Source organism: Neoarius graeffei, chromosome 25, assembly GCF_027579695.1.
Source record: "Neoarius graeffei isolate fNeoGra1 chromosome 25, fNeoGra1.pri, whole genome shotgun sequence".
NCBI lineage: Eukaryota > Metazoa > Chordata > Actinopteri > Siluriformes > Ariidae > Neoarius > Neoarius graeffei.
The window spans coordinates 197,272-224,934 of record NC_083593.1 but is presented as its reverse complement, the minus strand read 5'-3'; the positions used below and the strand labels follow the sequence as shown (position 1 = coordinate 224,934).

The following is a 27,663-nucleotide window of genomic DNA, read 5'->3' as shown; positions in this document are numbered from 1 at the left end:
GGCGTGTCTCTGTCCCTCAGTGTGTTTGCAGTGACACTGGAGCGTCTTTTTGAGTCTCAGTTTCTGATTTTCTGATTGGTCTGATGTAAGTTTTTTATTCAAATTAGAATTTAAATTAAATTAAAAATTAGACCCAGAGAATTGAATATTAATGTGTAATGAAGAGTTTGTGAGTGAGTCTCGACCTCATCCCTCCTCTCTCTCTCCGTGTGTGTGTGTGTGTGTGTGTGTGTGTGTGTGTGTGTGTGTGTGTGTGTGATTTCAGGCTGATCAGCAGTATTTTTTGTTAAACTCTATGAGCAGTTATAAGTGTACTCGACAGTGGAGGCACAGAAAATGAGGTCACGCCCTCACAATAGTGTGTGTGTGTGTGTGTGTGTGTGTGTGTGTGTGTGTGTGTGTGTGTATCCTGCAGGTACAGACAGAAATAGACTGAATATACATCTATCATTCCTTCGCAAGTGTTTAATTTCTGTTCCTCATCTCTCCTTCTGTCTCTGCTTCTTCCTGCTCTCTGTTTTTCAGCACACACACATCTGTCCTGAGCTCCTCGTCTCACTGTTATTTCAGGTGTGTGTGTGTACGTGCATGTATGTTCGCCATGTTTTGTCAGTTGCTCAGTCATGTTTCAAACTTATCAATTGCACCCAGTTTCCATGGTAACAAGAGAAGAGAAATGAGAAAACACTGTGTGTGTGTGTGTGTGTGTGTGAGAGAGAGAGAGAGAGAGAGAGAGAGAGAGAGAGAGAGCATGTAACACAGTTTGGTTGCCATGGAGACAGTAGAAGAGTGAGCTGCACTTTGTCAGCCTGTCTGCAACTCTCTCTTTAACTCACCCGAGAGAGAGAGAGAGAGAGAGAGAGAGAGAGAGAGAGAGAGAAATGTCCATCTACAGTCTCAGATTCACATCATTGAATTAATCCTCTTTTTTCTCTCTCCTTCTTTTCCTTCTTTAATTTCCTGTTCTGTTTGTCCACAGTGATTGTGAGTGATGGTGATGGTGACAGTTCAGCAGTGAGGTGTGAAGAAAGAATAAATTTTATTGAATATGAAGAATTGCTTTGAGTTTCACACTGACGAGTCACACAGAGTGAGTATAAAAGACTATTATTATTATTATTATTCCTAAATACACCGTGTTCATGTTACAGCACGTTCATATCGTGTGGAATTACAGCAAACACAACACTCTGAGCACATCATGTCCTCCAACTGGGAAAATCAGTGTTTCCATGGCAACACACCCAACACTAAAGGCACACACTGACCACGGTGATGGTTTTATGTTTGTATGTATATGCTACACACTAGAAATCTAAAGTGCACTACAATATGGATGATGAGGTCATCAGCTGAGGATGATGGGAAGGTGTGAGTTTAACCCTGACGCTGTTTGAACAGTGTTGAGGTTTCATCTCATCTCATCTCATCTCATCTCATCTCATTACCTGTAGCCGCTTTATCCTGTTCTACAGGGTCGCAGGCGAGCTGGAGCCTATCCCAGCTGACTACGGGCGAAAGGCGGGGTTCACCCTGGACAAGTCGCCAGGTCATCACAGGGCGTGTTGAGGTTTCAGATTCCAGAAAATTCCAAGTTCTGTTGAGATGCAAGTCAGAAACTTGTCTTTACGGTGATTCCCACAGGCCGTGAACAGCACTGTGAGACAGTCAGGGATGTCATCACTATCCTAAAGTCTTTCATCTTTGGTCCCTCGGGTTGTGTTCGATTGTCAAGGGACATAAAGAAGACAAAATGTCCAACTCAAGAACACACACACACACACACACACACACACACACACACACACACACACACACACACACACACACACACACACCTCCTCCAGCAATATAGTTTTTTATGTATGTGAGAAAGAGAGAGAGAGAGAGAGAGAGAGAGAGAGATGATGCCAATTTGAGCAGAATAATGTCCTGTATTATTTCCACAGAGTTGTGTTCACACAGCTAGGAAGTTAAACACAAATGTAAAGAATCTCAGTTTGAAAAATAAGTAAAGAAACACAATAACATCATCATCATCATCATCATCATCATCAGTAACAGTGTCGCCAGTGGCTCTGACATCATCTCTACATCATCATCATCATCATCATCATCATCACAATAAACATCTGGACTGGCCGCATCCCAAATTTCACTGTGTGATAAAATGTTTTATTAAAACTGATTCTAACTGCAAAACTCACTAAAGATGTTAATTAGAACGTGTGTCATTAGGATGTGAGGCTTGGGACAGTGTTGAGAACTGGCATAAAAAAAGAAGAGTCACTAGTAAAGAGAACACGGTGTTTAGAAGTGATCACATGATGAGATAGTCACATGATGAGCTACTCCTGCTAGCCAGTTAATTAAAGAAGAGGAGTTATCAGTTTGAGTATAATTAGCCTGATAGCTAGTTAACTGCCCCATGTCTCGTGTTCTGTTTTTACTTTGTGTTTGAGTGTTTGCCACAGAGCCTTAAGGCCTTTACACACCGGGCTTTTTCCATGTGATTAATTTGCATGTCAGTATATTTGTTTTGAACTGTTGTTTTTGTCATGAGTGCATTGACACAGAATATGAATATTACGCAGTGAAAAAAGCATCATATATTTTTTTCACACTGAGCTCGATTTTTCTGAGCTTCCACACCGCAAATAAGTGCATCAACCAAACATCACATGGTGATGGAGGAGACAGCCGGCAAAACAGCCTCAAAGGTAGCAGCAAGCCTCTGCTATACGCCAGCGTCGCTCACGTCCAGGAGCAGAACGGTGACATTTCTATGGAGTTTTATTCCTACCTTTAACCGAGAGCATGGTCTTTCAATTAGAGAGCAGGATTTATTCAATTCACATTCCGATTGTGCAGTTTCCCCTCCGCTCTCTCAAATAGCCCCTGCTCATACTCGGACTACTTCATACGCTCACAAATCTTCTGCTCTCAGATTTCTGCTCTCTCTCTCTCTCTCTCTCTCATTTTCTTGTTGGACTTGTAAGATAGTAATAAAACTTTGTATTTTTTCATCTGTAAACACACAACACCATGAGCGCTGCTTTCTTTCTTGTTGTCCAGCATCCCGTCTCTCAGCTGCAACTCTTTCATGAGATTATGATGAAACTTTCCCTGTTATCATTTGTACCCAAAACTTTTTCTATCTTGAGAGCAGGTCTATAATTATTATCTTCATCACCACTAGACAACTCCCTCATTCACTCAGAACGTTACTGATAGTCTCGGTGCAAAACCAGAGTGAAAGGAACAAAATATTACACGACATATTTTAAAAATTCCCATCGGACTTGGTGTGCATACTTTCTATGCAAAGATTTCACACACAACTTTTTCACATTTTCACACTGCAATTTCATGTCGTATCCAGTGTGTAAAGGCTGGGTTAGGATTCGGGTTCAGGTTCAGGTTCAGGTGAGACTGGCCACGATGCCAAAGCATGAATGAACTCTAATATTTGGGAATTGCTCATTATTCCAATCCATTAAATGATCTTCAGCAGCATCTGTCTCACTCTATCTCACTCCTTTTCACCCTCTCACTGTCCTAGCCTGTCTCACTCCATCTCACTGTCTTAGCCTGTCTCACTCCATCTCACTGTCTTAGCCTGTCTCACTCCATCTCTTTCTGTCTCACTCTGTCTCAGCCAGTCTCACTATTTCTGTATCAGTCTCTTGGTTTATCTCATGCTGTCTTACTCCAAGTGTCTTGGTATGTCTTAGTCCATCTGTCCTTCTTTGTCACTTTCTCTCAGTCTGTTGCAGTGTGTTTTAAGAATCCACTCTCATCACATTCTGTCCTACTTAGAACCCCCAAAAAATGTTCATCAAGAAATTGGCCGTACATTTCTCACTGTATCTCACCTCTGTCTCTGTCTCACTTTACTTCACTCTATCTTACTGTTTAGTCGAACTCTTTCACTCTTTCTCACTTTGTCTCACTCCCACTCGGTCTGTGTTTAAATCCGTCTCTCAGTCTGCTTCCATGTTTCTCATTCCATCTCAGTCCAGAAAGAAATGTCTTATTCTGTTTCAGAGGACCTGCTGCGTCTCCACAGTGATACGGAGGCGTTGGCTTTTCTCTGTAAGTCTGACAGCTGTGTGTGTGTGTGTGTGTGTGTGTGTGTGTGTGTGTGTGTGTGTGTGTGTGTGTGTGTGTGTGTGTGTTTACACCGATTCTTAGAATAATTCCAGTGTCTCCGTAAAAGTCCCACAGATGGTCCGAACAGTTTTCCCGGCCTGGATAATTTTCTCAATTCATTGGTTGCTCAGTGTAAACATAGCTGTCACTGTTCAATCGTATAAATATAAAGTTTGTGAAGTTTGTCTTAGTGTAAAGACATGAGCAGTTTCTACCCTGGATTGAGATACAACAACTGAGAGCTAGAATAAAATGGAGATAATTATTAAAGTAAATAGAATCTACCACTTGACTAAAACAATGAAAACTTTAGCGCTAATCTAACACTTTAGAATTAAATGGAGCTCATTTACACAAAAGTCTTTTCGCAAAAGAAAAACAATATTATGTGGCCTTGAATCTCGAGTCTGTAGATCAGAAGACAATCATTCGTGATCACATCTCATCGCAGTGGAGGTGATTCACCATGTCACTCAGAGCAGCAGAAATGTTCAGCAGCCCTTAAAGAAATAAAACTCAATAATGAAACATCACTGCTGCTCGAGCTTCTCTCTCTCTCTCTCTCTCTCTCTCTCTCTCTCTCTCTGTCTCCCTGTCTGTCAGTCTGTCTCTCTCCCACCATCTCAGCAGGTTTCTAGGCATTTCTGTTGTTGTCTGAGGAGGAGGTGGAGGAGGATGGAACATCACACATTCTTTATTTCTTTTTTCTTCCTTCTTTTGTCTGTTCTTCATCAGAAGCTGACCAGAGCGTAAACCATGCTGCAAGCACAGAGACAGAAATGAATTCTTTACAACTCACACCTCCAGCATTAAACAATGACATGATTCAATTCAAACTCAACACAGAACAGTGTGTGTGTGTGTGTGTGTGTGTGTGTGTGTGTGTGTGTGTGTGTGTGTGTGTGTGTGCTGAACTCTAAGTTTTACCTGTACAGGTAGTAGAAGAAGGAGAGCAGGTAGAAGCCCAGTTTGCACCATGACTCTTTTTGGCAGTAATTAAGAATATCTGCATTCATCACACTGACAGGGTCGTACATCACCTCAGAGCCGTCAGCTGGCCGGTGGAAAAACCTGCACAGGGAGAGAGAGAGAGAGAGAGAGAGAGAGAGAGAGAGAGAGAGAGTTGGTCTGTGTGTTTGCCTTTCTGTCTGATTGTATGTCCCTGTGTATGCGTCTGTCTGAGTGCCTTTGTTGTGGCCTGGATACACATATAATTAAAGGGAAATCACGAATAAAAGTTACATTCTCATAGTTATAACACAGAATACAATAAGCTTCAAATCACAGTTACTCAGTAACACAGTCGCACAGCCACAAGATGACGCTGCAACAGTCACACGATAACACACTAACATAGTCATGCAGTTACACAGTAATACAGTAACAGTCACACAGTAACTGTCGCATGGGAACTAGTTGCATAGTAACAGTCACAAAGGAATACAGTAACACAGTAACAGTAATGTAGTAACGATCACGTGGTAACATAGTAACAGTCACAGAATTACACAGTAACAGCCATGTGGTAAGACAGTCACATTGTAACAGTGGCTCTTTGAATGTGTCGCTGAAGTGTGCTTGTGGCCAACCTCACAGTAGGCGGTCCACCTATTGCTGTTCCTGTCAAGAGAAGCCTAGTTCGCAGCCCAGCAGCTCCCAGCCACCAACTTTCTGGAGTATCCGGAATTGAAAGGGGCTATCTTACAGTGAGTCAACTGCACATCAGAACAACATCACCAGTGCTTCTGTGCACTGGCATTCATTGAGGTCAGCTGCCCATTCGCCTTCAACCAACAGTTTTGAGACACTTGTCAACGGTGGCTGGTGACAGAGGAGTGTGGCGCTGATGACATTGACTGAGTGGTGCTGGAGCAGTTTGGCATTCAGCTGCTGGAAGGAACTTTGTCCTGGGTTGGTTCACTGCTACTATGTGGCCTCACTGCAGGAGGCAGTCCAACTGGTGAAAGACCATATGGCAGCATTTCCAGGAACAGGCACCCCTGCACTTTCTCTCTCATTCTCCCTTTGTAGCACAATGCCCCTCCCCTATCCTTGCACCACAGGAGTGGTGATCAATTCCCCCAAAGCCTGCACCCCAAACTCACTCTCTCCAGAGGTAGAATCACACATGCCAAGAGGGCAAAACCCAGGCAGGTTTACAGGCACAGTGGGAAAACCAGGTATTTCCAGAATTAGCAGCCCCTTAAGGAGACAGGGATTCTGATCCACATTCCTGATGTGCTTCAGGCATCCCTTGATTGAGCATACCGAGTGGCAGTGAGTATTCAAAGGGGTACACATCAGGCTTTGGAGGACTCAGGTTGTAATTGTGAAGTCGTAAAGTGCTTGTTTTACTCGAGCTCTAAATTACTCGCAAAGTGGCAAGGACCCTTTGAGATCACGCGATGCGTCAAAGGAGTCGACTATGAGGTCAGATGAATGGAGAGAGGCAATGCACTTCAGATTTACCACATTAATCTCCTGAAACTGTGGAGAGAGAAGGTTACTGTCGCCCTGGTGATGATGGTTCCCAAGAGGAAGGAGCTGGAACCAGAGGTAAGTCGAAAGAGTGTGACCCAATTCACCCACATCCCCATGTGGAGACCACTACTCACTGTCCCAGAAAGCACAGGTTGCAGGAAGAATTCTCTGATGTGTTTTCACCTCTAACCAGTTGCACTCACCTGATAGAGCACCACATTGAGACTCTTCTGGGGTGATGGTATGCAGCTGCCCATATCGACTCCCCAAACACAAAATAATGTGTTTTGGGGATGAACTCAAGGCTAATTAAAGAGTCACATGGCATTCAGAGCAGCCCGGTGGTTTTGATTCTCAAAACTGACTGGTCAGTCCGGTTCTGTGTAGACTTTAAAAAGTCAATGTGGTGTCTAAATTTGATACATATCTGATGCTTCATATCGATGGTACGGCATCGATGTGAGGCATCAGAGCTCGATCGGTTAGGCATGGCTTACTTTTATTGAACACTGGATTTGACTAAGGAATATTGGCAGATACCCTTGACTCCATTATCCCATGAAAAAATAGCCTTGTCCACTCCATTTGTTTCACACAGACTTGTCACCTTTTCGTTTAGGTTGTTTGAAGCCCCAGCAACATTTCAACAGCTCATGGACAGAATAATCTGTCCAAAAAGTGCAGAGCCCACACAGTGCTTATTTGAATGATATCATTATTTACATTGATCATTGGCAGATGCATTTACAACATTTGTTGGCTGTCCTAAGGTCCTTGAGACATGCAGCATGTGCAAGAAGTACAGCATCCCCAAGGAAGTGTGTAATTGGGTGGGTGGAAGGACGGTATCTGGGCTTCCACATGGGTCATGGGCAGGTGCCTCCCCAAATTGATAAGACTGCAGCAATTGTGGCCTGCTCAAGGTCCAAGACTAAAAAAGGGGAGAGGTAGTTCCTGGGGCGAGCTGGCTATTACAGAAGGCTTGTACCTAATTTTTTGGACATCACCAGCCTGCTGACTGACCTTGCCACAGATCTGGTCCAGTGGATGGAGCCATGCGAATGGGTTTTCGCCCCGGTTAAAACAGTTTTGTGTGGGGGCCCGCTGTTGCATTCATCTGGCTTTTCTCTCCCTTTTGTCTTGCAGACTGACACGTTGTACAGAGGGCTGAGGGCCGTTTTGTTCCAGGTGGCGGAGGGGGAGGAGCATCCCATCCTGTACATCAGCCACAAGCTCTCGGTGCAAGAGACAAAGTACAGCAGAATCAAGAAGGCATGCCTTGGCATCAAATAGGTGGTCCTCACTGTCCAGTACTACTGGCTGGGATGCCCTTTCACTCTCTGTTCTGATGATGCCTGCCCCACTGGCTCCACTGCATAAAGGATGCCAATGTGTGGATCACTCATTGGTATCTGGCTCTTCACCCTTTTAAGTTCGAGGTGGGTCACAAGGCTGAGGGCACAGATGGCGGTGGTAGATTGCCTCTCCTTCTGGGGGGGCAATCAGCTGCAGGCTGGACGGCTCCCTGGCCTGAGTCAGCCAGTGGGGGTATGTGGTAGTGGGGGCGTGATTCAGTATCAGCTGTGGGTGGTGAAGAGTCAGGTAGAACTGGCAGTTAACACATGATTAGTTTCACCTGTGTTTGATGGCTGACAATTTATTTATGTGTGTCTCTTGTGTTCTTGCAGGAAAGCCAGTAAAGAGAGAAAGAGAGCTGAGCAACCCAGCGCCAGTGTGTGTGTGTGTGTGTGTGTGTGTGTGTGTGTGTGTGTGTGTGTGTGTGTGTGTGTGTGTGTGCTCATTGCTCATGTGTGTGTATGCATGTGTGTGTTCACTGCTTCAGATGGGTTAAATGCAGAGAGGAATTTCACAAGCGTGTGATGAATAAACTTCTTCTTCTTCTTCTTCTTCTTCTTCTTCTTCAGAGGCTGAGGACGAAGTGTAATGAGCCCAGTGCTGTAGGTTCATGTAGGTAATCAGTGACAGTCATGTCATGTGACACACCCACCTAGTTTTGAACTCCGCTGGGCTAATATATTCAAGCCCATTTTGGTGACGTTTCTGTAATACATCACCAGTAGGTGTGTTCCGGACTCAGTCGCAGGCGTAATGAATGTGGACAAATTACACAAAAGGACAGATGACAAAACCTCGTGTTTTTTTGTTTGAACAAAAGAGTGACAACTTTTCTGTGTACTGTGTTTGTTATTCAAATGAAACACAATTCAGATACAAATGACAAATAAATCAAGATAAACTATAATCTATAAACTATAATAAACAGCTGTATTCATTATTCAGTACTTCATTATGGTGAAGAGGAAATGAAGAGAGTAAAGTGACAGTGGGGTTCAGTTCATAATCAGTCATAAAATAATGCTGATTTCCTGAAGTGTGTGTGTGTGTGTGTGTGTGTGTGTGTGTGTGTGTGTGTGTGTGTGTGTGTGTGTGTGTGTTTACCTCCACATGTGGTAGAAGAGCAGGGGGATGTTGAGACCAAGTGTCACCCACTCACCAGCACACAGGAACATCAGACAGAACAAACCATGGATAGAATATTCAGGAACCACCAACTAAAACACACACACACACACACACACACACACACACACACACACACACACACACACACACACACACACACACACACAAGAGAACAGAACCTTCATATTCTGTGTTCTGTCTCACTCACAGAATGAGGATAAAAATATTTTCTGTGTGCGTGTGTGTGTGTGTGTGTGTGTGTGTGTGTGTGTGTGTGTGTGTGTGTGTGTGTGTGTGTGGAGAGAAAACATCAACATGATCCACAACTTTCATAATTCACTGATAAAGAAATGACAAATATGAGTCACAAGTCACTTACCCTCCTGAGTAAGTTGCAGATTCTCTCGATATTCAGGATTCTCTCTCTCTACACACACACACACACACACACACACACACACACACAAGGCATCATTATTTACTGTACAATACAGCTCTCTGTGTGTGTGTGTGTGTGTGTGTGTGTGTGTGTGTGTGTGTGTGTGTGTGTGTGTGTGTGTGTGTGAGAGAGAGAGTACCGCTCTGGTTGGGTTGCTCTGGTCGATGGGGTTTTTAAAGTCAGTTCGCAGTTCATCAAATGCAATGATCTAAAACACACACACACACATTAAAACAGTACTGTGTTTTGATATTCCTTTTCTAGCATTCCAGAAGTGTGTGTCCAGGTACACACCCGTTCCTGACTAAGTGTGAGGAGGTTCAGTGTTGCTCTTTCTCTTTTCTGACTTACTGAAGCTTTATGAAGTCGACAACTTATATGAGAATGTGAAAAAATATTTTGATTTATTAGTGCACATTAGTGCATGCAAAATAAAAATGTATGCTCAGTTTTTGAGAAATGAACCATTAAATGTTTCAGTGTGACGTCCCCCAACACCCCATTAACACCCAAATGACTCCAAACATATCAATTTGTTTGTCCCTCATTTGTGCACAGAAAATAAAAAAAATTGAGCTCAAACTGTTTTGGAGAGATTAAACATGAAGTTTAGGGTTCGAGTTAAACTTAAGTTCATTTTCACATAAACAGAACAATAACGTATTAGAGTCCATTTATAAAAACCTGTTGTTTTTGTGATTTTCAACAGAGAGGTACCAGCAAGAGTGAAAGGGAAGGTGTACAAGATGGTCGTGAGACCAGCCATGTTCTCTGGGTTGGAGACTGTCGCACTGATGAAAAGACAGGAGACGGAGCTGGAGGCAGCAGAGATAAAAGATGCTAAGCTTTGCGTTGGGACTGACGAAGAAGGACAGGATGAGGAACAAGTATATTAGAGGGACAGCCCAGGTTTGATGGTTTGGAGACAAATCAAGAGAGATGAGATTGAATTGGTTTGAACACATGTGGAGGAGAAAGGCAGAGTACACTGGGAGAAGGATGCTGAAGATGGAGCTGCCAGGCAAGAGGAAGGCCAAAGAGGAGGTTTCTGGATGTGTGAGAGAGGACATGCAGGTGGTTGGTGTGACAGAGGAAAATGCTGAAGACAGGATGAGATGGAAACAGATGACCTGCTGTGGTGACCCCTAATGGAAGCAGGCAGAAGAAGAAGAAGAAGAAGAACCTGCTGTTCATTTTATGCTTGTAACTATTGTCAGAGCCATTCTGTTATAGAAAATTAATCAAAATATGATTTCAGAATTTAACTGTGCCACTTTATAATCAACACACATTACATTACATGGAATTTAGCAGATGATCTTATCCAGAGTGACATACAAGTGCAAAAGTCAGGCACACAAAGTGCTGAACTTCTGGACAAGAAAGTTTTAGTGCCAACTGAACAAGTGACAACGATACTGAGTGTAATATTCTGCTGAAGTACTCGAACAGCCAAAGAAACAAACCAACCATACAGAGTACAAATAAATAGAACTCAAAACAGCTAACCCCAGGCTAGACAGTGCACAGCCTGAGCTGGTCAGGACCGATACACAGCGACACAGTGGGCAGGGAAGCAGGGGAGAGGTGCAGCCTGAAGAGGTGAGCGTTCAGTCTGCGCTTGAAGGTGGGCAGGGAGTCGGCAGTTCCGACCTCATTCTCAGAAGAAAAAAATGATTTAACTGTCATTCAGGTACGACGTCAAAGAGCATGCCACATTTACGCTGCATAAAATTCCAGCACTTCCAACGTACACCACCGTCCTACGTCCCTGGATATGTAGACATATGAGTGGATAGAAGTGTAGCTGTACAGACGTGTTGGAGTTATGATGAGTAAGCTCTCTTTACTTCTGTCCACAATCAGCAGATAAATAAAATGTCTCTCTGCTTATTCTAAATGACTCCTTGTTCTCTGATATCAGCAGCAACATCATCAGCTTTGAGTTTTCATAGGTGTGTCCTCATGTAGCAGCATGAAAATCCCACTCACTTTTTAAATCACCATTATCAGAATGTCTCCGAATCTGAAACTGAAGTGAAGATCTACCAGTTTAAGCAGCTCAGCCTGTGTTCTGGTAGGAGGTCAGATTAAGCTGGATTTTCAGCAGGTGAGTATGGAATGCTGAGATTAACAGTGAAGAAGATTTTCCAAAAAATTTTTGAGATTGTCCCTGGTTTTGTCATTAGCATCTCAGTGTTTCATGCTGGGCACTGGGTCACGGTTCGCTGCTCTGGGTTCTGAAAACTACTAGACTATCTAGCGACAGTAATATCTGTAAAGAGCTGGAGGTGTTTAGAGGTTTTGGTATAATTTATTTTTCCAGAAGGAAACATCACAGCACTAAACTACATCAACACGAACAAGACAAACAGTAAATAGCACAACACCAGCAGGGGGAGCCGAAGAGCTGCTTTAGAGACAGAACCTGCTATAAAAAATATCCAAAAAATTAACTCTCTTACATCATTATTATGTTATCGAAGGAAAGAAGGGACCTTTTATTTGTGATATATACGTAACAGAAATTGTTTTCATACACCAGCTTCTTGTCATCAGAGCGCAGGCTCAGGCCGGAGACGGCCGCCTGGAACACCGAGGGTTAAGGGCCTTGTACAAGTGACAGCTTAGTGGTGTGGGGACTCAAACCCCTGACTAACCCAGGACCTTTCACCACTGAGCCATCACACCTCATCATTCCAGTTTAAGCCGCTTCATCACCGTTTCACAAAGAAACCTGCATCTGACTGCAGCAATGCATTCTGGGTAAAAATTCCAACACTCATCACTCTTTACATAACTCACATCACTGAAGCTGATCATTTTACAAAATGGACCCTTAAGATGTTCAAATTGCACAAAACCTAGGGGAAGTGGACAAGGGGAAGTGTTATAAACAGGACTGGATCACAGCTGGAGGATTATGACATCTTCAATCAGCATCAAATTCACTTCAGGAATCACATCATGTACACACACACACACACACACACACAGAGGTTTCCACACCCCAACAGTTTCACCCCTTTTCCTTTCTCTCTCCCTTTGTATTTGCTGTTCTGTAAACAGATGCAGTTTCCATGGTGACTGCATGAGCCCCAAAGTGGGCGCCATGGTTACTACAGACACGATCTGATTGGCTGAGAGGAAGGAGGAAAGGAGAGGGGGAGATGGAAATTATAGTTTAATAAGCATGCTCAATAACGTGTGTGTGTGTGTGTGTGTGTGTGTGTGTGTGTGTGTGTGTGTGTGTGTGTGTGTGTGTGTGAGAGAGAAATCTCAAGAGTCTCCTGAGTAAATTTCATTCTGATTAATTCTGCTGTACAGCGGTGTTTATACAAACTGGCTGTCTTCCTTTCTCTGTCTTTCTGTATTTGTGTCTCACTCCACATCTGTCTAGCTCCCTCTGTCTGGCTGTCTCAAAGTCCATTTTTTCTGTCTCTCTTTTCTCTCTGTTTGTGGAGGTTTTTTGGTATGTTGGGTTGCAGTATGATATAAACATCAGGAAAACAGCGAGAATGACAACAATAACAACAGCACCAGTGAGAATGAATAGAATAACAGTCTGTCTGTCTGCTCTTTACAGTAGGGATCATGTCATGTTCTGTGCTTTTAGAAACATGTGCATGCGCACACACACACACACACACACACACACACACTGGTTATGTCACACTAGATCGATAGCTGAGACTCCATCAGCTTCCGTTTTCTCTGTTTGTGTCTCTGTTAGGATCAACAGGTCGTGTGTGTGTGGTGTGTGTGGGGTGTGTGTGTGTGTGTGTGTGTGTGTGTGTGTGCGTGCCATGCTCACCTGCCATATGACAAAGAAGATAAGTGCAGCACACAGGACAAGTGTGAGCATATAGCAGAAGGCGGCGAAGGTGAAGGCCATTGCTGTTCCAGAGGCCAGCGTGACAATTGCTCTGGCTGAGAGAGAGAGACAGACTCACCTGTCTCTCTCTCTCTCTCTCTACCTGTCTTGTCTATTCTTTACTATTTCTCACACTTCTCTTCCAGCTCACTGTCCCCGTCTTTGTCTGTCTCTCTGTCTGTCTCTCCTTCACTCATCTATCTGTCTACCGGTGAGAGAGACAGAGACAGTGTGAAGTGGTCCTTCTTTCCTTCCTGTGTGCGTTCTCTGATTTCCTCAGCACATGAGCCCGACAGACCGTGTGTGTGTGTGTGTGTGTGTGTGTGTGTGTTGTCTAAGCTCCTCCTTAAGTAAAACTACTACAGCTGATTGGTCGCCTCTTCATCTCTCTCTCTCTCTCTCTCTCTCTCTCTCTCTCTCACACACACACACACACACAATATGAGTGGATGAGTCTTCAGGTTGTGTGAAAGCAGTGAGGAAAATAAAAAGTAATAAAAATAATGACATGATTTTAAAATCAAATTTGTGTCTTTATTAGTCACAATGTACTGAGAATGAAACAATAACAAAGGAAAACTTTCTACAATTAATTATTTATACAAAGAATGTAATACAATATGCAAATAAGAATAAAGATAATCAAATTAATATTTTTTAAAATTGCTGTTAATAATAATAATAATAATAATAATCAAAAGAAGAAGGTAATAGTGAAAATGTCACAATTGTGGACTCTGTGTGTGTGTGTGTGTGTGTGTGAGAGAGAGAGAGAGAGAGAGAGAGAGAGAGAGAATCGTCTCAATACTCTTAATAAAATCCATATGTGACTGCAGCGCGCCACCTGCTGGATATATATTTATCAGCTTCCCCACCACGCACACGCCACTCATCTCACACACACACACACACACGCCACTCATCACACACACACACACACGCCACTCATCACACACACACACACGCCACTCATCACACACACACACCACTCATCACACACACACACACGCCACTCATCTCACACACACACACACACGCCACTCATCACACACACGCGCCACTCATCACACACACACACACGCCACTCATCTCACACACACACGCCACTCATCACACACACACACGCCACTCATCACACACACACACACGCCACTCATCACACACACACACCACTCATCACACACACACACACGCCACTCATCTCACACACACACACGCCACTCATCACACACACGCGCCACTCATCACACACACACACACGCCACTCATCTCACACACACACACACACGCCACTCATCACACACACGCGCCACTCATCTCACACACACACACGCCACTCATCACACACACACACACACACACACGCCACTCATCACACACACACGCCACTCATCTCACACAAACACACACGCCACTCATCACACACACGCGCCACTCATCACACACACACATACGCCACTCATCACACACACACACACACCACTCATCACACACACACGCCACTCATCACACACACACCACTCATCACACACACACACGCCACTCATCTCACACACACACACACACACACACGCCACTCATCACACACACACACACGCGCCACTCATCACACACACACGCCACTCATCACACACACATACGCCACTCATCACACACACACGCCACTCATCTCTCACACACACACGCCACTCATCACACACACACACGCCACTCATCACACACACACACGCCACTCATCTCTCACACACACACGCCACTCATCTCACACACACACACGCCACTCATCTCACACACACACACACACACACACACACACACACACACACACACACACACACACACACGCGGCACTCATCACACACACACGCGCCACTCATCACACACACACACACGCCACTCATCACACACACTTCAGCCGAGCCGAGTTTGCAGATGGCTGAAGGGGATTTGTTCCTACAAAGTGAACTAGGGGAAGTGTTTAATCATTTGTTCTACACTTCTTTATTTTCCGTTTTCAGTGAGGACTAAAGAGTTTCCTCTCCGCCTGGATTAAACCTCACACTTGTCTCTGATTATGATTCATTTTACAGACGTGTGGAGCTCAGTCATTAATTAATCAGCAGCTCCTCCGCCCTGCCCCACTTTCACACAACAACACAGGAAGTGGACTCACATGAAGAAACAACACCAGAACAAAGAGCAGAAAAACACAGTGATCACCAGAGCAGCTCGTTCCACACACTGCAGCACAGACAGACAGACAGACAGAGGGAGAGACAGAGTGAGAGACAGTCAGAGTGAGAGACAGACAGACAGAGGGAGAGACAGACAGACAGAGGGAGAGACAGAGTGAGAGACAGTCAGAGTGAGAGACAGACAGAGTGAGAGACAGACAGACAGTCAGAGTGAGAGGCAGAGGGAGAGACAGGGAGAGACAGTCAGAGTGAGAGACAGAGTGAGAGACAGACAGAGTGAGAGACAAAGTGAGAGACAGAGGGAGAGACAGAGGGAGAGAGAGTGAGAGACAGAGTGAGAGACAGTCAGAGTGAGAGACAGACAGACAATCAGAGTGAGAGACAGACAGACAGAGTGAGAGACAGAGTGAGAGACAGAGGGGGAGAGAGAGTGAGAGACAGAGTGAGAGACAGAGGGGGAGAGAGAGTGAGAGACAGACAGACAGAGTGAGAGACAGACAATCAGAGTGAGAGACAAAGTGAGAGACAGACAGACAGAGTGAGAGACAGACAGAGTGAGAGACAGACAGACAGACAGTCAGAGTGAGAGACAGAGTGAGAGACAGAGTCAGAGTGAGAGACAGACAGACAGAGTGAGAGACAGACAGAGTGAGAGACAGACAGACAGACAGTCAGAGTGAGAGACAGAGTGAGAGACAGAGTCAGAGTGAGAGACAGAGGGGAGAGAGGGAGAGACAGATGGAGAGAGAGTGAGAGACAGAGTGAGAGACAGACAGAGTGAGAGACAGACAGTCAGAGTGAGAGACAGAGTGAGAGACAGTCAGAGTGAGAGACAGACAGACGGACAGAGTGAGAGACAGACAGGCAGACAGACAGACAGAGTGAGAGACAGACAGACAGAGTGAGAGACAGACAGTCAGAGTGAGAGACAGAGTGAGAGACAGACAGTCAGAGTGAGAGACAGACAGAGTGAGAGACAGACAGAGAATCTCATAAGTGAATCTCTCATAAACTCTGTTCTGATTAATTTCATTGCACAAAATGGTGGTGCAGTGGTTATCACTCTCGCCTCGCAACCAGGAGGTTGTGGGTTTGAGCCTCGCGGCTAACTCGGTCTTTCTGTGTGGAGTGGTGTTTTTGTTCTCCTCCCACATGTGGATAAGGTCAGCTGGCGATTCAAACTGCCCAGAGGTGTGAGTTTTAGTCCGGGAACCATGGGGTCGGACCCGGAATTTTTGGTTAAAGTTTTTTTTTTTTTTCTTTATCTTATAGATTTGAGGTAGCTCTTCAAGATTTAAGAGGGTGCCCGGTGATATCCCTTGGGCAATTTAATATATTAATCCTTTAATGCCCTATATGCCCAAATAATGGAAGAAAATACAAAAAAAAATAATATCAGCGTAAATACTGATATTAAATGCACCAAGTTGGCTGTATCTGATAGGTATTCACATTTTTCTCTATATTTGTCATTCAAATACATCAAATGTGGATTAATTAACCCTTTCATAACTTTTCCAAATTAGCGATTTTTATACAAGTATTACATAAACTCTACAGTTAATACAAAATAATGATCAATATCTATGTAAGAACTATACAGCATGCAATAGAACTATATACAGCATGCATACACTCACACCAGTGATCCACTATGTAAAAGAACTACTGTATATACAGCATGAAATAGAAATATATACAGCATGCATATACATTCACACCAGTGATCCACTAAGTAAAAGAACTATATACAGCATGCAATAGAACTATATACAGCATGCATATACACTCACACCAGTGATCCACTATGTAAAACTACAGTATGCAATATATCAAGCATGCAAAATGGCATATACAGCATGCGCACACACACACAAGAATAGCAAAAGATACTGATTTTCAATTAACCAAATTGGCTGTACAGTATTCACGCTTTACTGTCATTCAAATTAGTCAAACGTGTAATTGACCCTTTCATAAATTTGCAAAATTAACAATTTTGATACAAGAACTACAGTACATAAAGCATGTACGTGCATGCATGCATGCACACACACACGCAGACACACTAATGAGCAATAATTATGTAAAATAATTACATACAGTATGCAAACACACACAAAACACAAAAACTATTTAAGGAAAGAACTAAGAGTTCAGATGAAAAAAAACCCTCTAAACCCTTTGCCATTGCTTAGTGTCTGTAAAAATATGCTTATGTACTGGATGCCAGCTAGTACAGAGGAGAATGTTAAGTAAACCTTACTCCCCAACGTTTTAAAAGTCGTGCTAGTCAGTGGAAGAGCAGTGTGGTTTGGAGTGGGGGTGAATCGGGGACAATGCCCTGAATTTTACTAGGGAACCAGGGACATTACTATTTCAACAGTCAATATCGTAAAAATAAGCAATCTATTAGCTTAATGTATTAGCTTAAAAAAATCAGTGACTAGCATTTACTAGGTGAGAGTTGGGTGTGCTAGCCAGTGTTGTGAAACTATGGGTCTAGTTCACTGGTGAGCAGTGAGTACATGTCACTGCTCTTTCATGATTACAGTCAAATAGTTTCTCTGCTTAGCTTATGCGTGCTGTGATCTTTTGGGGGCAGTGTGATTGACAGAGTTAGCAAGATAGCTACACAAGTTGGCTTGAATTAGCTAATTGTGTCCCTCATATGCCCCTGCAGAAGTAAACACAAGGATGACAATGGAGTGTATGCCTAATAATTTAAGGCTCGCATTAACAACCAAAGTAATAGAGTAATAAAGGGCTTTTTGGTATAAGCCCCGCCCCCAATTGCATGGCCACACCCCCAACCATGGCTGGAACCCCACCCCCAGGCCTTAAACTCATCCTATTATGTTAACAAACACAAAAATAAGTATGATATATAGACTTTGGTGAACATAAAGTGAAGAATGTCAAAATGTCAGAATTTAGGCTATGACTGCAGCACATCCAACAATAAAGGGCCAATATCCGGAATTGCCCAAGGGATATCACCGGGCACCCTCTCTTATCTTAATGAGTAGACCTTGGACAACAACAAACAGCAAAAAAAAAAAAAAAACTTTAACCGACGAAGCCAGGTTCAGCCAAATTTGGGCCTTTGGCTCCCGGACTATTTGGGACTCTCTGTCTCTCTCTCTCTCTCTCTCTGTCTGTCTGTTAGCCCTGAGATAGACTGACAACCCGTCCAGAATTAACCCTCTGCTGTAGAAAAGGAATTAAAGTCCTCATAAATTTGTATATCAAAATGAATATAAATTACCATTAAATAATACAAATTATTGATGAGTGCTCAACTCTCCCGACTGTCTGTGACTCGTCCAGTAAAATAAAGGCGGAACTAAAGTGCGGTGGTGTAGGGTTCCGGCCGGAGCGGAGAGCGCGTGCACACAGCGTGGAGCAGAGCAGCATGGCGTGTGTGAGGAGCGCGCGGTGTTCAGTGTGGGTCGGAGCGGAGACCGGCATCCTCAAGGGTGAGAGAGCGGTGTGTTAGTTCGTGGCCGCGCTGGTCAGGTGTGTGAGTGGTTGTTAGTGGCCCTGCTAGAGTGAGTGAGTGAGGTAGTTAATGATCCTACTATGTTCAGGGTGTGGGTGTGTTTTAGTTAGTTAATGACCTGCTGTGTTCAGGGGTGTGTGTGTGTGTGTATGTGTGTGTTTAGTTAGTGTTAATGACCTGCTGTGTTCAGGTGTGTGTGTGAGCAGGAAGCAGGTCTATAATTTCTGTGAGCTGCGGAGTTTGAGCCGAGACGAGGAGATCTGCACCATCACCTGGGGGGACGAGCACGAGACAGAGGTGTGTGTGTCTCTCTCTCTCTCTCTCTCTCTCTCTCTCTCTCTCTCTCTCTCGCATCATCTCAGTGTCAATAGAACACCAGCATAGTGTTGTATAATGCACTAAAATTGTGTTTTACAGTGAACCTGAACAATGAGTGCTTGTGTTCACTGTTTATTACTGTGCCTTTTATAACGAGTGTGTGTGTGTGTGTGTGTGTGTGTGTCAGGTGTTAATAGGGAGTGTCAATGGCAGAGTGAAGACATTCAGTACAGAGAAGGGAATATTCACTGAGAGCAGAGAGTGTGCAGATTTAACACATGGACGGTTCACAGGCCTTGCTGTCATCGACAGGTATTCAGCACGCTCATGTGAACACCGTCAACATACTCACATGAATTCCACAAAGTGAGCTAACTCAACAAGCTCGGCTAATTTCCATCAATTTCAGTTCCACAGTCCAAGCCGTAAGCTCTGGTCAGTTACTGTGATGAATTCTATTGGCTGAGTGTTGTGCTTGTGACTCATCCAGCAAAAACCATATGCAGGAATTGGACAATTGACTGCCCAGCTGTTCCATGGCCAGATGTGTGTTATTCCCTCATTATATATCACTGAACAGTCAGCAGATAAACAGTCTGGAAGTTGATCCAAGTGTTGTATTTGCATTTGGAATCTGTTGCTGTTAATTCTCAATATGAAATCTAAAGAGCTCACTGCCAGTGAAGCAAATCACCATTAGGCTGAAAAATCAAAACATTCCAGTCAGAGGGATCACAAAAAGGTTAATTCTGGCCAAATCAACTATTTGGTACATTCTTTAAAAAAAAAAAAACAAGAAAGAAGTCACTGGTGAGCTCAGGAACACCAAAAGACCTGGAAGACCATAGAAAATCACTGTGGTGGATGACAGAAGAATTCTTTCCCTGGTGAAGATAAACTTCTTCACAACAGTTGGCTAGATGAACAACAACGTCCAGACGGTCGGCATATCTGTGTCGGTCAACAATCAAGAGGAGGTTTCACCTGAGTAAATGCAGAGGGTTTAACACATGAGGTACACCATTAGTTAGTCTCAGAAACAGGAAGAGTCAAGTTTTCCAAAAAATACATTTAAAAACTTGTAGCAGAATGATGGGAAGAGTACAGAGAAGCGAAGGAACTGCTCGTGATCTGACGTACCACCTCATCTCGCTGCATGGGCGTGTGCGGCTGCCAGTGGAACCGGTTCTGTTGTATTTCTTGATTAAGTGACTACTGAGAAAAGCAGCAGGATGAATGTTGAAGTGTTCAGGACCATATTATCTGCTCACGTTCTGACACGTGCTTCAGAACCCACTGGAGCTTCACACTGTAGATGGACCATGAACTGAAACATCTAAGGCACTCATAAGCATCTGTATATTATGAACCTAGAGTTAAAAAAAAATGTAGTCATCAAGGCTTGGGGTCCCAGAAACTTTATAAGTTTAGGAACAGTCCTGTCTCCTTCCATCAAACACCTGTCTTACTCTCTGTCTTTGCACCAGTACATCTGTCTTGCACTTTGACTCGTAATGTTGCATGTGTTTGGTCTCAGGTCGTTAATAACATGTGTGGAGTCTGGATTGCTGAAGGTGTGGCCTGAAGCAGGCGGGGAGACAGTAAGTTTGTCTGTCTGTCTGATAAACAATGCACTGTGTCTGTGTTATTGTCTGTACTAGAGTTGCTCCTGTTACTAGTAAAGTTGACATGTGGAACAGTACAGTATCATTTCACAAATTTTGGTATTTAACGTTATTGCATTTTGCCTTTTTTTTTCCACTATAATTTGAAATGCACCTTGAGGAGTTTGCGCTTTCACCTGCCCTTAGGACGAAGCTGGCAGCGTGTGGGTGTGGCATAAGGAACGCTAACTCTGACCAGTGACCTGCCACAGCACTTCCGGTTATCTCACTAAGTTTGGGAAGGCGCTGTGGATTCAGCAGCTGCTGAACGAACTGGTGACCTGAGATTACTGAAACTTGTGGAGAAACAAAGCTCTCTGAGAGAGATGGCGATAGTTTGATTTTTAGGGCAAGTGATCGCATAGAGGTGGAGTCCACTTCTACACCTACGTGCAAACGGTGCCTCACACCTGCTGTGTTGCACGTGTGTGTGTGTGTGTGTGTGTGTGTGTGTGTGATGGTTACGATGCTGGACTGCTGTGGCTTACGTGTGTGTTTGTCCACACCGCCTGCGTTGCTGCTGTGACGCTCCTCCCAGCCCTGTCTTTGTTTTTGATAATAGCCAGCAATAAAATGTTTGATCTCATTTCATTATCATTTTAATTTATATTTAGTTTTGAGAGAAAGGGTAAGAAGCATGTGCTCAATTGTAAATAATATATAAATAAATAAAATCTAAAATGTTTTCGTGTCGGTGACGTATCGCCTGGACATTGAAACTAAAGTGAAAGGTGTCGGTTATGTCGTGTTGCTGGTATGTCAATGTGACTAAAAACAGATCTTCGCACAGTCTCTTTTTGTTCAGTTCCGCTTACCTGACGCATAAAAATAGGTGCCAAGCCGAAACCGTGGATGGTGCTCGAGCCACGCCTGAAACGTGCGTCTCACGGCTGTGTGGCTGCTCTAACCTGGTAACGATGGCACAGAAATGGAAATTGAGACATTCCGTGACTCCCCATGCGCGCACAATGCAGCCGTTGTGGCCTAGGGGTTGAGTCATGTGAAACATTTGAGACCCGTACATCCTGGTTTGTACACGGAATTCCAGGAACAGAAGATGTGCGTGATGAGCACGTAAATAAATCGAAAATAAGCAGCTCTGTCAATCCCTTTTGCAGTAGGGGGCATTTGGAAAAGAGTCATAGGCAAACCCAAAGCGTGAGCAGAGTAGTGGCAGAAAAAAAGGCAGGGGGTAGGGTCCTCCCCCAGAAAATTATTAAAATATAGATGTAAACTCGTGCACCCCAAACTTTTGGTGTTGATGCAGCCATCGCCTGTAATGACCTGTGATGCCTCAGTCAGAATCTGAAGTGTAGTTTTCTCTCTGTGTGTGTGTGTGTGTGTAGGTGGTAATAAATGTGGGGAATGGAGTGTGCCGAATGAGACAGAACCCATCAGAGCGCCACCATGTGGCCACCGGAGGAAAGGAGAACTTGCTGAAAGTGTGGGACCTGCAGAGACCGGACACGCCCATTTTCACTGCCAAGAATGTGAGAGGGACACAATTAATATCTGTCAGATTAAAGTTAATCATGTAATCACAGCTCATTTGCATAAAACAAAGGAAATTTTGGATGAGTTTGTGAGTCAGTGATGAAAACCCTCTGGTGAAACCAAGGCAGTGAGCATGTGGGGGTGGAGCCTGTCCAATGACACAGCCTAAAGTGGGTGGGGCTTATTGAGGTTCTCTTCTGCCACCTTCTTACACCAAGTCATTTTTTCACTGAAGAACACAGAATTCAGGATACAGATGATAATGATTACTGATTAACACGATAGTGTGTGTGTGTGTGTGTGTGTGTGTGTTAGGTTGCTAATGACTGGTTGGATCTGCGTGTTCCTGTGTGGGTTAGAGACGTGTCCTTCCTTACACACTCCAACAAGATCGTCACCTGCACAGGACATCATCAGGTGAGTGTGAGGGAGACCCTGTCTGTCTTGTGTGCACGCGTGCGCACACCCCTGTCTGTCGCTCAAGTGTGTGTGTGTGTGAGACCATGTGTGCTCACCCTGTCTGTCATTCAGGTTTGTGTGTGTGTGTGTGTGTGTGCGCGCGCACATGCATACGTATGACTGTGTGTGTGTGTGTGTGCACGTGTGTCCGTCCCTGTCTGTCTCTCAGGTGCGTGTGTATGACCCGTCCTGTCAGAGGAGGCCGGTGCTGGAGGCGGAGTTTGGGGAGGTTCCTCTGACGGCGCTCTCAGTTCCACCTGGCGAGAAGAGTGTGGTGGTGGGGAACACACACGGCCAACTTGCCACTCTCGACCTGCGCAAAGGTGTGTGTGGGTGAAGTGAAGGAACTTTTGGGATCGTGAGTGGAGGATAAATCTTTTGTTAGATGAATGATTCATCCAGAAAGTGTTCTGAGCCGATCAGAGATGAGTGTGAAGACCCCCCCCCCCCCCACTGATTTAAATATAATTTCCTCCAAATGGATCAAAACATCTGTATAACTGCTCATTGTAAACATGCACACACAGTGATCTCACGCCCACTATCACTGGCCAATCAGATTGCTTTATCTGTGTGCAGTGGGTGGTGTCAGATGCATCCAATATCGGACGCGTGTTTATCAGTGAATGTACATTTTTTTTTAAAAATATCTTTTATATTTGTACACGTGTGTGTGTGTGTGTGAGTGTAGGTCTGGTGCGTGGGTGTATGAAGGGTGTGGCAGGCAGTGTGAGGGGGCTGCAGTGTCACCCATCGTTACCTCTTGTTGCCTCCTGTGGCCTTGACCGATTCCTCCGCATACACAACCTGCAGGACCGAACACTCATGCACAAGGTACTCACACTCGCACCTGTCTGTTTGCCTCTCTGTAACATTTAGTTATTTTGTGTGTGTGTGTGTAGGTGTACCTGAAGTCCCGGCTGAACTGTGTGTTGCTTTCCAGTAGAGATCTGCAGGTGAGTGCATCAGTGTTTGTTCATCTTTTATCAGGGTCTCCGCGGATCCTTAAAAAGTCTTAAAAAGTCTTATTTTTTAATATGTGTTTTTTAAGGTCTTAAAAAGCATTATATTTCGCTATTTTTTGAGCTATGGTATTAAATTTCACATGGGAGGTATTAAATTTCATCCGGGTAGCCTACGGTAAATGAAAAAAAAAAAACACGTCTGGATTTTTTTTCCGCGCTAACGTTATTTATTCAACCAGCGTCGTTTGTTATCAAGATGCTGAACAAGTAGCACAAGAGCCGTTGTGTGTCTAGCACTAGTTCTAATAGCGCAGGAACCACGCCACAGGGGGCAGTGTGTTCTTTTATCCATGTAGTAGACAGTGATGGGAATAACGGCGTTAGAATAAACGGCGTTACTAACGGCGTTACTTTTTTTTAGTAACGAGTAATCTAACTAATTACTTTTTACATCGTTATAACGCCGTTCCCGTTACTTACAATAAAATACTATGCGTTACTTTATTAAAGCTGTTTTCTTCTGGCACGCTGCTCGTTCAGCCTTTCTTTCCTCTGCTTTCGTGTGGGGCGGGGAGACACGAGACAACGGCACAGTAAGCCAATCAGAGTAGATTTGGACAACATACGTAGGTAGGCCACGCCTACTGCACTACTGCGCGCTCTTTCAATCGGAAGACCCAGCGATGGCGAGCGGTCAGCCCAGCACTGCGCTTTCACACTGGAAATACAGCCAGCACTTTTCATTACTTGAAATAAAAGGCAAGAGTGTTTACGTGCAATGCACATTATGTCGAGGAACAAAACGTTTGTCCTCGTCAGTGGCCAGTAATTAGTAACAATTTTAATAACTACAAAAATATATTACATTTGATAGATGTCTTATCTCACATTGTCCCACAAAAATATTAATATAGTGTAGATAACGTTACTAATTGGTTCTGTTAAGTGTCCATTTCAGTCATTAAACACATTTAACATTCACTTTTATTATGATTACACTAATTGAATTTAATTTTTTTGAGGGGGAACAAAATGTAACGGAATAATTACTTTCCCTGGTAATTAGTTACTTTTATGACAAAGTAACTCCGTTACTAACTCAGTTACTTTTTGGGAAAAGTAATTAGTAACTATAACTAATTACTTTTTGAAAGTAACGTGCCCAACACTGGTAGTAGAACCATTGAGAGTAGAGCAGACGAGGAAGAAGTGGTTGAACTTGAACATGAGCGGAGATGGGGAAGTGTAAGTTTAGTAACAAGTGGCTTGAGGAGCCAAAATACAAAAGTTGGCTAACAACAGCAACTTCAGAATATGAAGCGAGATGTAAGGTATGTTGGAAAGACATCAAGTTAACAACAATGGGCTGTAAAGCCCTTGACGCTCACTCGAAAGGGGAAAAGCATATGCGCTATGCTGCTAGTCGGGCAACAACAGTCCCCAGAGGCAGTTCGATCAGTAGTCAAACTTCCTTGCTTCCTCACTGTTTGTTCATGGCAGTACCCTACTATTAAAATATTGAGAAAGCAGTTAATGTTCTGTTTTGTTAACTGAAGATCAATTTGTTTCCTCACTGTTTGTTTACAGCAGTACCCTACTATTAAAATATCGAGAAGGCAGCTAATGTTCTGTTTTGTAAACTGAAGATGCACATTTTCTATAAAAAAAATGCTTTGAACTTAACCTAGAGTGTGCTTTTTTTTTTTTTTTTTACTGTACGTATTTGTTCCGTGGTAGTGGTCTTATTTTTTATACTCAGTGGTCTTAAAATGGTCTTAAAAAGTATTATTTTTGCTGGTCAGAAATGTGCAGAGACCCTGTTTATGAAATCGGGGTGCTTGTGGATGTGTTCCTCATGAGGACTGTTTTCTAGCGTATGGGCCAGAGGGGGTGTGTGTGAGGGAGAGAGGTTGCAAACCATAGCTTTAACATTGTTTGTTTCTCGTGAAGCAGTTTGTGTCTGACGAGGATGAACAGCTGGAGGAGGTGAAACCAGAAGAGGATGAGGTCTGGGATGCCATGGAAACGGTAACAGAAAAGAGCGGGAAAAGAGCAGCACAAGATGAGGATGAGGTCAGAGACGCACCTGAGAGAGACAAGAAGAAAAGGACAAAGTGACAACGGTTTTACTGCTGACAGCTCTGTGTTCTGTACGGACCGGCGTTCTGTACGGACCGGCGTTCTGTACGGACCGGCGTTCTGTACGGACCGGCGTTCTGTACGGACCGGCGTTCTGTACGGACCGGCGTTCTGTACGGACCGGCGTTCTGTACGGACCGGCTTTCTGTACAGACCGGCTTATACACGATTAAACTCTCCGCTCTGCAACCGTGTGCGCGCGCGCATGTGTAGCTTTCATCACTCGTCTCAACTGGAGACCCTCCTGCAGTACCTGTAGTGTCCATGAGGGGGCAGCAGCACTCGTGCTACACTGAAATTCAGACCCTCAGTGCTGAAGGTGTGGAAATGAACTAATTTTTATTCACACCTGATTCTGTTAGAGTTTAGATCACACTGTGTATAGACGATTTCTTCTCCACTTAAGCACTCGATATTTCCTGATGACAAAACCTAGATTATATTATTTGGGTCAATCATGTGCGTGATGTGGGAGAAGAGCAGTGTGTAAACAGCTGAAGGTGAAAGATTGTGGGAGAACGTGTCCAGGTTTAAACCCTGAAAGAAAGAAGACTGATGCTGGTGTGCCTGAGTGTCCCCTTAGTTTCAGAAATGAAAGATGGAATATAAACTTGTTTGTTAATATTTTAATTGTGTAATGCTTGCATAAAATGTCATATTGGTCTTTACACGTCCTTTCCCTCATGAGTGAGCACTAAATCCATCATCAGCTGAGGCACATGGTTTATGGCCCTCTGTACACAGACTAGCTGTTTCTTTTGTTCAAACTGATTAGTTTTATTTGCCTTCATGTATTGGTTTGTCAGTTAGCCTTTTTTTTTTTAATTAAAGCCAATAAAATAAATCAGTTGATTTTAACTAAATATTCTGGATGGTTCTCTTCATTACTGACCAAGCAAACTAGCATGAGGAAGGTATTTTTGATCGAGAGTCCAAAGTAGAGGTCTGCGCGGGACAGAATTTTCAGTCCCGCTCCCGCAAAGAATTATGATTTTCAGTCCCGCCCCCGCCTGCAAATTCCACATGATGCAGACGTTTGCGTTATTTCTCATGAAAGTTCTTGTCATTGGCTTGGGGAATTAAACATGCTGAGCTTAGCTGAGCTCTCCACTGACCGATCCTTCACCTGGCGCACGGAGCGAGGGTGCGCGTTGCATGCGCAGCTGAGGCTTTACAGAGAGACCCAACACACCTACCAAAATCTACAGTGGATATTAACAATATTGTACATTGCACATAGCTTATGTCACTCCTAACATTTACATTCTAGGAAACACAAATAGGCCTATAAGAAATTAATATAATTTAAAGACACAGGTGCCCCGCCCCCTACTTTGAGTGGACTTGAGCATAAATATCTACAGCTCACATTCAGGACTCTTGACTTTTTAACGGTAAATGTCCCTCTTTTTAAAGCAGCACTTCCTCCTGAAGCACTGTGAGCTTCACTAGAGGAGCTCTGCTCTTCTGCCATGATCAGAGATCTCAAACACGGAA

The 27,663-nt window shown here is 43.9% G+C and overlaps 2 protein-coding genes and 1 long non-coding RNA gene across 3 annotated transcripts; 2 read left to right on the top strand and 1 right to left on the bottom strand.

Annotated features, from left to right (window-relative positions):
- Positions 1-4,883: 4,883 nt before the first annotated feature.
- cnih2 (cornichon family AMPA receptor auxiliary protein 2) lies at positions 4,884-13,451 on the bottom strand. Its single transcript, XM_060909214.1, has 6 exons — positions 13,371-13,451; positions 9,696-9,764; positions 9,497-9,544; positions 9,094-9,206; positions 5,080-5,223; positions 4,884-4,911 (listed from the first exon to the last, which is right to left on the bottom strand). The coding sequence occupies exons 1-6, from the start codon at positions 13,449-13,451 to the stop codon at positions 4,884-4,886; spliced, it is 483 nt and encodes a 160-aa protein (XP_060765197.1).
- LOC132873538 (uncharacterized) lies at positions 8,452-11,449 on the top strand. The gene is made up of 2 exons (XR_009651573.1): positions 8,452-8,601; positions 10,266-11,449. It is a non-coding gene; the product is annotated as an uncharacterized LOC132873538 (long non-coding RNA).
- Positions 13,452-19,013: 5,562 nt separating the features above from the next.
- wdr74 (WD repeat domain 74) lies at positions 19,014-27,029 on the top strand. Its single transcript, XM_060908127.1, has 10 exons — positions 19,014-19,104; positions 19,318-19,424; positions 19,633-19,757; positions 20,983-21,046; positions 22,456-22,599; positions 22,919-23,020; positions 23,232-23,385; positions 23,754-23,896; positions 23,965-24,018; positions 25,978-27,029. The coding sequence occupies exons 1-10, from the start codon at positions 19,041-19,043 to the stop codon at positions 26,143-26,145; spliced, it is 1,125 nt and encodes a 374-aa protein (XP_060764110.1). The 5' UTR covers positions 19,014-19,040; the 3' UTR covers positions 26,146-27,029.
- Positions 27,030-27,663: the final 634 nt, after the last annotated feature.

Bases quoted from the DNA above. Each gene is read 5' to 3' on its own strand.
- cnih2 (XM_060909214.1), bottom strand. From the start codon at position 13,451: ATGGCCTTCACCTTCGCCGCCTTCTGCTATATGCTCACACTTGTCCTG. The intron at 9,545-9,695 runs GTACTCTCTCTC...GTGTGTGTGTAG, and splicing joins AGAGCAACCCAACCAGAGCG to AGAGAGAGAATCCTGAATAT. The intron at 4,912-5,079 runs GTAAAACTTAGA...CTGTGCTTGCAG, and splicing joins TTCTTCTACTACCTGTACAG to CATGGTTTACGCTCTGGTCA.
- wdr74 (XM_060908127.1), top strand. From the start codon at position 19,041: ATGGCGTGTGTGAGGAGCGCGCGGTGTTCAGTGTGGGTCGGAGCGGAG. The intron at 21,047-22,455 runs GTAAGTTTGTCT...GTGTGTGTGTAG, and splicing joins CTGAAGCAGGCGGGGAGACA to GTGGTAATAAATGTGGGGAA. The intron at 23,897-23,964 runs GTACTCACACTC...GTGTGTGTGTAG, and splicing joins ACCGAACACTCATGCACAAG to GTGTACCTGAAGTCCCGGCT.